Below are 12,634 nucleotides of genomic sequence, written 5' to 3' on the forward strand. Positions count from 1 at the left end.
AACTGGATTGTATGCCCTTTTCACATTACTGCCTCTTTCTCTTTTCATGATGTTTTTATTTATTTTTTGCATCACAGGGGTCGCAGTGGAATGATCCGTGTTCTGTCGATGAAGATTGGCCTCCTCTCTCTTTGTAAGGGTCTCCTGGAGGAGAAATACAAATGTAAGCTCTTAGGTTTTACTAAAACTGTGTCCTAATGTGGCACACCATACGATAAATCACATATTTTGCATGTTAATCTGAGATTCTGTCCTAACCTTCATCTTCTTTCATGATGCGCAACAACTATTTTGACAGATGCTTTGTTTCCAATTCTGCATTTTCTGCACTTAACACTGAGAGACAATTCACTTTACATTTAAAACATTCAATATTTCACAGTAAAATTACATTTTATTCAATACAGTTTTACTGCATATCTGAATTTGCACTCTAAATTATAAGGTAGACTAGTTCATAAATTTACATCTAAACTACAAACAGCATATATTAATATTCCATGTAAATGATAAGGTAGGTCATACGTTTAACCTCTAAATCATACATATTTTACATTAAAATTGCACTGTCATAAAAGCAAGTGTTAATGTTCACTGTAAATAAATTCGATCATTTATATATTTTACCTCTAAAACTTACAAAATGTTACAATAAAATTGAATTTTGTCCAAATGTTTTACATAATTTTCTCTTTAAATTATAAGGTAATTCATACATTTTACATCTACAGTAAATGTATAATATCATACAGTAAAATTACACTGTGTCTGATACACTTTTACAGCATATATAAATGTTCACTGTAAATTATAAGCAATTTATACATTTTAACTCTGAAATATACAATATTTTACAGTACAATACAATTTTGTCTAAAGTCTGCTATACTGTGCGACATTATATCAGATTGTACGATACACATCGTAGCCGACTGTGGTCCCAATCGCTCCGATCAGTGAACATGACTCACGTTACAGGAGCTTTGCGGAATAGAATCTAAACGGTGATTTGCCTGACCCAAAGGAGCGTTTTATTTTTCTGAAAGTCGGGACATCAGCATTTCCGTTGCTACAATACAACTCCATCACGAGCATAGGCTAACACAGTCGTTCTCAACAATTTTTGGATGAAAAAAACACAATGATTTTGTTATTTGCTTAATTTGCTCGATGCATCTTCGATGCATTGCATCATTTTAAAGTTTTTTTTATAAATTCAGCAGGCTTATGCATCTTGAATGTGAGACCAAACCTTGCGTTTCTTGAATTCAAGCAGAGGGCGGCTACATCTGGGGCCTATAAAATGAAAATGCAAAGACAAAAACTTATAATAAAAGTGATATTGGTAATATATTTTACATTTGCCTTTTTGAACATTTTAATTTATTCATTATTTATTTTTATTGTTTTAACAGTGGTATTTGTAACAAGACCATAGTAAACATCTTCTTCACTACCATCGTTAGATGTAACATGATTTTCATAAAACAAGCTATGGCATTATGAACAGTAGACCTACTCTAAACACATGTAAAAACAATAAATAAAAAATATTAAAATATATAAGTTGTAACAAAAATGAATTATATTCCCTCACTACCCTAATATAGCCTATTACAAATTTAATAGGGCTGAAGTAGTGATATGATAATAATTATTATCAATCTATTTCTGCCTAAAGTATAGTTAGTGTTCCTATAGTAATTTCAAGGGTGGTCGTGTTGAATTCTGTGCCGAATTCAAAAGGTTTCCGCTTCTCACGACTTGCTTCTTACTGATTCTCGCAAGTTTAAGAGCTCGAGCTTTATTAGCTGTGCACTCGTGCTGCTCATGTGCATTAGTCGAGATTGTGCCTCTGCATGCTGCTAAACCAGATATTTCAGATGCATCGCTAGACTTCAGAATCAGATGAACTGTGGTATAAACGTGTACTAACCCATATAATTGAGAACCAACTGATAAACTCCAAGTCTAGATAAACGTTTTAATGCAAAGAGGAACTTGATGATAGATTTGATTATTATGAGTGATAACGCCCCCCATTTGAAACCTAATTCCTCCCTCTCTACTAATTTGCTCTCAGCGCCCTTGGCATCCTTTGAACACCACCGTTGAGAACTCCTGGGCTAACGTATAAAAAGAAAGATGAATTTTGTCAAATAGGCCTATAATAATAATACAGCCTGATCACAAATACCAAAAATGACAGATGTTGAGAATGAACATGAGTGTGGGAGGACGCCTACAGTAATAATTAGCTACCATAAGCAAATATTTATTGTGAAAATAACAAGACTTGTGGCCCGAAAAATGACAAACTTCTCTGTTCACATATGGGAAAACAAAAAAGGTGGGTTATAGTACTTCGTTCTCCTCTTTTAAATTAGTAACCTATCGGCCACACAAAATTTCTAAAATTCATATGGGCTGATAATATATCTCGCTTGCAAATGGATAATGCACAAAAATGACATAGATTTCTATAATTGTATAAAATGTTATCTGCTGATTTGGATTAAAATATCCCATAAATACTTAATACCATACAATAATATATATATATATTTTTAGTGGTGTGAATCTTAACTAAAGACGTTTACAGACGTTTAACGTAAATTTATTAAACATAAAATATTTTAATTACCAAAGTTGTAAAATATCTGTTGGACATGGGTAGCTCAACGAGCATTGACGCCGCCTTCCAACCCCGGAGTCACGAGTTTGAATCCAGGGCATGCTGAGTGACTACAGCCTGGCCCGGTTGCTAGGAAGGGTAGAGTCACATGGCGTAGCCTCCTTGTGGTCACGATAAGTGGTTCTCGTTTTCAATGGGGCACGTGGTGAGTTGTGTGTGAATCCTGGAGAGTAGCATGAGCCTCCATGCTGGGAGCCATGTGATAAGATTCACAGATTGACTGTCTCAGAAATGGAGGCAACTGAGACTTGTCCTCCGCCACCTGGATTGAGGTGAGTAACCACGCCACCACGAGGAGCTAGTAAATAGTGGGAATCGGGCATTCCAAATTGGGGAGAAAAGGGGATAAAAAAAATTGTGTTAAGAAAATGCAATCATTTATTTCTTTTCGTTTTGTAAGCTTCTCCAAGTATATTCTGCTTATTTATTTATAAAAAAAATTTAATAAAATGTGATGCTAAATTTCTGACACTGCCAAAACTTAGTCTGAGGCTAAAGATCGTCACAAAGGCTGTTAATCGGCAGACAGTGAACATGTCACACTGAACGTTGTAAGATTGCCGATTTTGCCCTACGATGACAGAAATCATTCAGGATTCCCAAAATCTGTCTCGGACAGCAGAATCGTGGCCAAATAATATTTTATTTGTGTTATTTTAGTTAATAAGAATGCAGATCGTTCATTGCTAGTTCATGTTTGTTCATAATGCATTAACTAATGTAAAAAAAAAACTTCTGATTCTAAAAATTAGTATATGCTGAAGTGAAAATAAAAACTAGATAGATAATTAGGGTAAGGTCTAATATTTGCAGGTTCGATATTTTTGCTGTCTTATCTCATTAGTGACTGTTGAGTTCATAATTTGAATATACGGTTCACTGAATATGTCCGTGTTTGTACCCAAAGGCATAAGACCACAACTACAAATCATGAATCTCACCCCCTTTAAATGAACTTGTTTATGAAACACCACAACCCATGATGCCCTTCTCCTGTCTATTTCAAAAAGCACAGTCGTCTGAAGCATGCTCTCCCATGATGCACCTTTCCACGTAATTGGGCTTTTTGCTCTTTTAAGTTGTGACTCATCTCAAAGACCTCTGGGTTTTTGCTCCTCTGTGTGATCAAAACTCACAGTACACAAATCCCTGCATGCGGTAGTTTAAAAGCTACAGCAGCGCGTGTTCTCCATGTGTAAAGTACCATAGAGACATGAGAAAAATGACATATCACAATTGTTGGAATAGAAAACTTTTTTTTTTTTTTCTTTCCTTTTTTTCTATTTCAGTCAGGTTGACTCTTGGGTCAGCACACAGACCATTGAGTTTTTGTTTATTCACCTTGAGTCTGATACAGCTCAGGGCAAGCCACATAGTGACACAGTCTCTTTGAATTGAGTGAGAAAATAGAGTACATTGAACTGCTGTGATGCTCAGAGCAGTGTGTGTGTGTGTGTGTGTGTGTGTGTGTGTGTGTGTGTGTGTGTGTGTGTGTGTGTGTGTGTGTGTGTGTGTGTGTGTGTGTGTGTGTGTGAGAGAGAGAGAGAGAGAGAGAGTGAGACATTATCAGCTCTGGCAGGGTTCTGGTCTTGCTGTGTTAATCAAGGTCATCTCAGTCCCCAAGCCAATATCAGAAACAGAGAGAGACTGTCAGGGACATGGTTAAAGATGATTGGAAAAAATTACATATTTATCACTAATTGAGAGTTTAAGTTTGCATTAATGTTTATAATCTGTGTATATCTATGTTTATTTGTCCATCCATCCATCTATCGTCTGTCTGTCTATCAGTCTGTGAATCTTTGGATTTGTGTTTTGCATTCATGTGTGTTTTTTTTCTGTCAGTGAAATAGTGAAATGTAAGAAAGCTCTTGATTTGTTTATACTGGTGTCTGTGTGTGTGTGTGTGTGTGTGTGTGTGTGTGTGTGTGTGTGTGTGTGTGTGTGTGTGTGTGTGTGTGTCTCTCAGGTCTGTTTAATCAGGTCTCGTCAGCGGGTGACACGTGTGATCAGAGACAGTTGGGTCTGCTGCTCCATGATGCCATTCAGATCCCTCGACAGCTGGGCGAGGTGGCAGCCTTTGGCGGGAGCAACATTGAGCCCAGCATCCGCAGCTGCTTCCAGCAAGTGTGTACACACATACACACTCATGTTAGTGTTTCCATGTTTTATGGGGACTTTCCATAGACATAATGGTTTTTATACTGTACAAACTTTATATTCTATCCCCTAAACCTAACTCTACCCCTAAACCTAACCCTCACAGAAAACCTTCTGTATTTTTACAATTTCAAAAAACATAATTTAGTATGATTTATAAGTTGTTTTCATGATGGGACTGACAAATTGTCCCCACAGCATCAAACTGTTCGGGTTTTCCTATCCTTATGGGGACATTTGGTCCCCACAATGTGATAAATACACACTCTCTCACACACACACACACACACACACACACAGAGGGTATGCATGACTGATCACAGCCTTTGTGTTTTACTCTGATATTCATGCATTTATGATTTGACTGATGTCTTATTCAGTTGTAGAAAAATCTGTGAATTATTGAGACTAGACTGCTCATAATATCCTCACATTACCCCAGACAAGACGTGTGTGTGTGTGTGTGTGTGTGTGTGTGTGTGTGTGTGTGTGTGTGTGTCAGTCATTTATAAATAGTGTAAATCCAGCAGTTGTATAAATATACACTTTAGAAGGAAGAGAAAGAAAGAGAGAGAGATTTGCAGCTTCATTATTGCTATGTTTTAACACTCACTCATCTATCATCTGTCTGTCTGTCCCCTTGTCTATGTATCTCTCTATCTATCTATCTGTCTGTCAATCTGTCTATTTATGTATTTATCTCTGTCTGTCTATCTGACTGGCTGTTTTTCTATCAGTCTATCTATCCGTTTGTCTATCTGTCTGTCTGTCTTTTTATGTATCTTTGCCCAGCCTTCTGTCACACCATCTGCTGTCTCTTCTTTGTCTGTCTGTCTGTCTGTCTGTCTGTGAGTGGCATGACTTACAGGTAGCGGAAGTGCCTTAGAGGGACATCACTGCTGCAGATTAGAGCAAACAAGAAATGAAGGATAGGTGTGATTGTTAAGCAGGGTGACTCATTAGGACTAAGAGACACATGAGAGGAGGAGTGACAGACAGACAGGACAGTGTCTCACCTGAAGCCATTCAACAGTCAATGCTGACGGATGGATCCACACAAATAACATCCAGTCTCTCGCTTCTTTTCTTCTTGCTGCTTGGAGGTCTGGTGTGGTGTGTACATCATGGGTCAGAGGTCAGAGCTGTATGTGATGACATCACAGCACAGACTTCCAGACGACCATTGTGTCTTTGTCTCTGAAGTGAATAAATTCGAAGTGGCATTTAATGATTCTGTCTGCAGTGCGTTCTGCCACTGACATCACTGCCAATAATGTTGTTTTGTTCAGGGACAACAGAAGAATTCATAATAAATATGTTTTTCATTGTATTATTTGTTGAATTGTTTGTGGTTAGCTTGTTTATTTACTTTATCTGAAATATGGGAATTTGTCCTTCTAAGAGTTTTCATTGTTGAAGTGACATTCTGGGTTTAAAACGCATTGTGTGGCATCTTGTCGATTACCACAAAATATAATTTGACTCATCTGTCAGTTTGCAAAAACAAACACAAATCTTTAAAAAAATTAACAAAAATGCACTTACATTTATTCATTTTGCAGATGACATAAGCGAATCATCCTATTGAGGCAGCAGTAACACAAGTGCTGTAATACAAGTCTCAAAATTGTTTAAAGAAGTACCCTCAGCAAGGAGGATGAGAAACTTTTCTTTTATTAATAATAAGAAGAAAGTCCACTGAAGGGGTTGGGTCAAGTGCTCAAGGAAGAGCTGTGTCTTTAGATGTTTGAGAACCAGCTGCTTGGCTGAGTTTGGCAGGTCATGCCACCTGCGGGGAATAGTTGAAGTGGAAGCCCTTGACAGTGATTTTTTGCTTTTTGAGATGCCACTACGTGGCGCCGTTCACCCGCAGAACGTAAACTTCTGAAGGGCATATAGACCTGAAGTAGTGAGTGTAGATAGGTGGTGAGAGCTGGTGATTGTTCCACTCCACTGTACCTTTCGGTAGCCTGGCAATGAACTGCTCCAGTACCACCAGATCAAGCACTCCCTCTGCATCACATTCTTCAGCCAGCAGCCACATTCAGTAGGTTTCATGAAGCTGTTGGCTTCTGGCCAGCAGAAGTGCTGCCAATGTTGAACTGGGCCATCACCCATTGCAGGATGATCTTCCATATACACTAGGAGGTTGGCCACAAGAAGTTGTTGGGCAGTGAGTTGGGCTTCCCCAGACAACAGCGGCAATAGGCGGGCCGTCCACTGGGACCGTGGCCACTTCCATGCATCAGCTGTCTGCTCGAAGAGCTCACGAAAGACTCTGGGTCATCTTGAGGTCCCATCTTGTGGACGTGCGGCACAGCCATAGGTGGGCCTGGGTTATGGCTGAAGACCCCTCCTGATGTACCAAGCTCCGTAGTAAATGCCGGTCCTCCGCTTGAGCCTGGAAGAGTGCCTGGAACCGCTGCTCCTGTTCCAGATGCAGCTCAAGTAGAGACTGATGTTGCGCTTGGTGGATGCTGGCAAGGGTCATGAACAGTCTGGCCAGTGGCGAAGACTCCATGACAGCATTTACTTCCTCCTAAATTCCTGGGTTTCAGCACCACTGTGACAGGTTCTTTAACTCTCTTAAGAAGGAGGAAGCAGGGAACAGCGATGTCAGCTTCAAATTAACTTTATTTTACAATTTGCTCACAATATACAGGAAGGCACACATAGACACTGCATGTGTGTGTCTCTCTCTCTCCTCCAGCGGTCTGGACTGCCCTTTTATCCCTATCAGCTCTCTGTGCAAACACAAACAGTTGTTAGACATAAATTCCCACAGGTGTCAATCCTTACTGCTCTACCTCTCCTGGCCTCGCTCTCCAGAGACGTCTCTTGGCCACACCCACATCACCAGTCATTAATAGTAGATAACTTTTTTAAGTTAGTTACCCAACACAAATTTTACATACAAATTTGCTTATTTGATTAGTGCCCTAGAAATTGTGCATAATCTAAAATATTTATTTTGTGTTACATTTTTTACAATCCTAAAACAAGTTTTGACATTAGAGTTCCAATGTGGAGTTTTGAAGCCCACAGTAGTTTTCTGTAATTCTTCATTCTAATATATGTAAGGCTTTTATATCTCTATAAAAGCAGCCATGTGATTTACACAATCATTTATGTTGTTCTAGTGGGAAATGTTCCGGCTATCACCTTGATTTCAGATGTGCTGATATTTATCGTTTTTTTAAATCCTCTGATTGGCTGTTTGTTTATGCCCTGTGTTCTTAGGTGACCAATAAGGTAGAGCTGGAACCGAGGCAGTTCGTCGATTGGATGAGGCTGGAGCCGCAGTCTATGGTGTGGCTTCCTGTCCTGCACAGAGTGGCGGCTGCAGAAACAGCCAAACATCAGGCCAAGTGCAATATCTGTAAAGAGTACCCCATTGTCGGCTTCAGGTATAGTATATATATATATATATGCAACAGTGTTGAGGAGTAGTTTACTAAAAGTAGTGACGCTATTAACTTAACTACATGCTTTTCCAGTTTAAATATATTTTACAACGAGTAGTGCTGTAGAGTCAATTCACAATAATGATACATTTGTTACATTGTTTTGTGAATGCAAAAATGGACCATTCATGTACAGTAAATAAACAGGTTAAAATAAATAATTCACTTATATTTAATGTTGGGAAATTTTATTCATTTTAGTGAGTCAGTTCTTCTTAAAGGAACTTTGCCTTCTTTTTTTTTGGAACAAATTATTTAGTGTATCGCTGCTTATGATCACAATATTTCGATTCAGTTATATAAAATTGTGTTTTCTAGTTTTAATAATGTGCACCGATCAGCCACAACATTAAAATCATCTGCCTAATATTGTGTAGGTCCTCCTCGTGCTGCCAAAACAGCACCAAGCCACATCTCTGAAGAGCATTCTGAAATGATATTCTTCTCACCACAATTGTACAGAGCAGTTATCTGCAGATCAGCAGATACAGAAATACTCAAACCAGCCCATCTGACACCAACAATCATGCCATGGTCCAAATCACTGAGATCCGTATCTGAATGATTTTATGCACTGATCTGCTGCCGCACGATTGGCTGATTAGATAATCGCATGGATGTTTTTTGATGCCAGATGGGCTGGTTTGAGTATTTCTGTAACTGGTGATCACCTGGGATTTTCACACACAACAGTCTATTGAATTTACTCAGAATGGTGCCAAAAACAAAAAACATCCAGTTTCTGGCAGTTCTGTGGATGGAAATGTCTTGGTGATGCGAGAGGTCAACAGAGAATGACAAAGTCTACAGTAACTCCGAAAACCACTCCGTACAATTGTGGTGAGAAGAATATTATCTCAGAATGTGGGCAATTGAGATGCGGGTTGGTGCTGTTTTGGCGGCACGAGAGGGACCTACACAATGTTAGGCAGGTGGTTTTTAATGTTGTGGCTATTGGTGTATATTAAGTATTAATTTAGGTTCAGTTTAATGTTGTCACACTTTTTGTTTAACCCTTATTAATATTAACCATGGTTTTACAGAACTGATTGCAGAATTAAATAAATATATAATCTGACTGTATAACAGAGGTGTGAACTTGAGTCGCGTGACTTGGACTTGACTCGGACTCGAGTCACTAATTTGATGACTCGCGACTCGACTCGACAGAAACAAAAAAGACTTGCGACTTGACTTAGACTTTGACAGCAATGACTTGCAACTTGACTTGGACTTCAGCCGTCTGACTTGGAAATACTTATACTTTTTAAAACCAAAGAGAAGAGTTGTATAATTAAAAAATGTGCAGTAAATCAACAATTCATTTCCCAAATAAACGATTCATTTGATTTTCAAATCTGCATGTCAACGCTCCTTATTCAACCAATCAGACAACCAACCAATCAGCTTCCACGAAAGCTGGACCAAGTTTGAAGGCCGTGGCACGCGTTTAAGGACTAGGACACAGCAAAAATGATTCCAAAGGTGATATAATCTGGATATGTTGAATACAGCATTAAAGGCAACAAAAGGATTGCAACATGTAGAAACTGAGGTTCCAAAATTAAAGTCACCTCGTCGACAACGTCCAGTTTTGTGAGGCATCTGAAAATCCACAGACAGAGGTAAGTTGTTAACTAATTTATGTCAGCTATGGTTCAGTAACATACATGTCTATGGCAGATTTACAGACTAACAAAGTTTGCATATCGAACCGCAAACTATTTTTTACTGCGGTCAGTAGCATTTAACATGTTATAGCAATTGGTGTAATGGACAAAATCTACCCGGATTTTGTCTTATTACACTGTTGTATGACCTCGATAAAGGAACGTCATTTATTGTGATCACGCACGTTGGTGCTTTTTGAGCATAACTGGTTAGAACGTGCATATAAACACTCATTCTTTTGCGGACATGCTGGTCCTCCGTCATGTGTTTAGCTATATTTATTTAATTGTATTGGTTATGGTTCTAAAAATCACAAAACCGATCATTTACTCTGTTCGCAGCCCTTTACAGTATATAACTCATATATTCAACTTAAATGTCTGCAATTAGCCACTGCCTGGTAATATTTCAGATTTCACTCACCAGTTCAGCACGTTCAGCGTCCTTTCACTGCGTATTTAGAGTAAAAGTTTGGTTTGCCTTAATGTGTGTCCAAGGATAAGATCCATGTATCATCTTTATTACCCTCTTTGGTCTTTACAGGTAGATATCGATAAAAAAAAAAGAAGATAAAATTAGATTATAAATTAGAAACTTCTAGATAAAATTAGTATAAATTTACTATAGTAATTAATACTCTGACACTAATTTTGGCAAAGCGCACTAATGACATGTTTAAGACTTGAAGCTAAAACTTGAGGACTTGTAGATTGACTTGGGACTTGACTCGGGACTTTAATGCAATGACTTGAGACTTACTTGTGACTTGGAAAACAATGACTTGGGCCCACCTCTGCTGTATAATATCAAATAAAGCTCTTATTTAAACTGCTTCAATGTAGTAAGCTACAGTTTGTTAGTAGCTTGAAGTGTAGCTAACTATTTTTTAATAACAGTAGCTTGACTAGTTCAACTACTTGAAGTTATCTTGGGAAGCTACAGTTTCAAAGTAGCTTCCCGAATACAGATATGCGCACATTTGTGTAAACAAACTTTCAAACTAGTAAGACAATATATTTTGTTAACTAATAGAAAAACTTTTTAAAACAAATTTACCAAAGTGGGAAAACTAATTGAAACTACTACATAAATGTGCATAAATTACAAACAAAAACTACAAAGATTACAGATGGTGATTTAATGAATCCCACAAGGATGACTTTAGTCTATCTGTGTATTCTGTCAACAAGAAAACTGCCAGATGAGACAGGGAAAACCATCACGCTTGTTACATTTTGTAATAATGTGTAGTTCATGTCAAGAATTTGTGCTGAATTATAAGTGATGAAAACTCAACAGATATTTATACAAAATGAAAATAAACTTAAACTAGTAATTTTCCTATGATACAAAATAGAAAGTAGTTATGAACAAACAAACCAAAGCTAAACTGAAATTGCAAATCAAAACTAATGAAATCTTTAATACCCCTGACACACACACACACACACACATACACACAACCATGATGCCTTATTGTTGGCTGCAGGAAGCGTTTTAAACACTAGACGAAGTGTAATATCTGCTCAGATATGTGACAGATTAAACACACATGGATGTGTGCAGTGCTGTCTGGGAGAGGAAAGGTTATATTCACTCCTGAGGCCCAGCATTCATCTAAATGTCAGCATGTGATAAATAAGAGGGAGAGAGACTGGAGAAGAGATTGTGGGAGAGCAACGGAGGGCAGCTGAACAGTCAGTGTTGTTCAATGTGCCCTCTGATCAGCTCTGTGTCCTCTGACAGTTCTTAAAGTTCAACTGTGAACTAGGGCTGCCAAAGTTAACGTGTTAACATTTGAGATTAATAAACCTGTTGACCTGAAACCTTTCTTTTAACACAAACCCAAGAAATGACATACCCAAACTAACATGCTTGTGTTCATAAAGCCTATGGAAACAGGTACAATTGGGGTCACTTTTGAAAGAATTCAAATCTCATTGTCCAAAGTCTTATTGAATTCATAAAACAAAATAGTAAGAAAAGCTCAAATTATCTATTGTAAAGTGATCAGCAATGCATTTGCATAAATCATTTTTAATGAAATAAGTGACACTGGCCCCCTTTACACCTGGCATTAGCATGCATTTTCTGTGATCGGATCAGGCTTGACCACATTAAATGCCAGGTGTAAATGCGCCCTGGCATTTAATGTGAACGGATTGTGATCAGATCACTAAACCACTTTCGGAGGTGGCCTGGGACAAATTGTGACCACATTTAATAAAGGTGTAAGTGTAAATGCGTTTTCGTTATCAGGATAGGACTACAGTACGTAAGTAATTCATTATGTGATGAGGTTGCGCTACAGTCATCCGTTGTTGAAGAACTGTGTTGTGTGTTCTTGCCTTTTACTGTTAATTCAGCCATTGCAATGTGAAGAACACAACAGACAGTGTTGTCTTGCAAGCTTGTTACACGAACAATCAACAATATCCCAGGAATTATTCCATTGGAGTACTCTTGGTTGGAATATCAAGTTTCTCTCCATCACACATGAAACCAGTCTTCACTTGTACATTTCACATTAAACACATTTAGCCAAGTGCCAAATGTGAGATAAATATCATAACATTTTTAAAATATGACTGTTAAAGTGTTAGAAAGCACAGCCTCTGATTTAATATGCAAGCAGTGTTTTCCA

The 12,634-nt window shown here is 38.1% G+C and overlaps 1 protein-coding gene across 4 annotated transcripts in view; it reads left to right on the plus strand.

Moving 5' to 3' along the window:
• The window catches only part of LOC127628647 (utrophin-like), a 353,825-nt gene that overhangs the window by 284,300 nt on the left and 56,891 nt on the right, over positions 1 to 12,634 (plus strand). For all 4 annotated transcript variants that reach the window (XM_052105413.1, XM_052105414.1, XM_052105415.1 and 1 more), the window contains 3 exons: positions 78 to 163; positions 4,665 to 4,822; positions 8,096 to 8,262. In XM_052105413.1, coding sequence (XP_051961373.1) covers positions 78 to 163; positions 4,665 to 4,822; positions 8,096 to 8,262 — 411 coding nt within the window. The remainder of the gene's footprint in view (positions 1 to 77; positions 164 to 4,664; positions 4,823 to 8,095; positions 8,263 to 12,634) is intronic.

Source organism: Xyrauchen texanus, chromosome 35 (genome assembly GCF_025860055.1).
Source record: "Xyrauchen texanus isolate HMW12.3.18 chromosome 35, RBS_HiC_50CHRs, whole genome shotgun sequence".
Classification (NCBI taxonomy): domain Eukaryota; kingdom Metazoa; phylum Chordata; class Actinopteri; order Cypriniformes; family Catostomidae; genus Xyrauchen; species Xyrauchen texanus.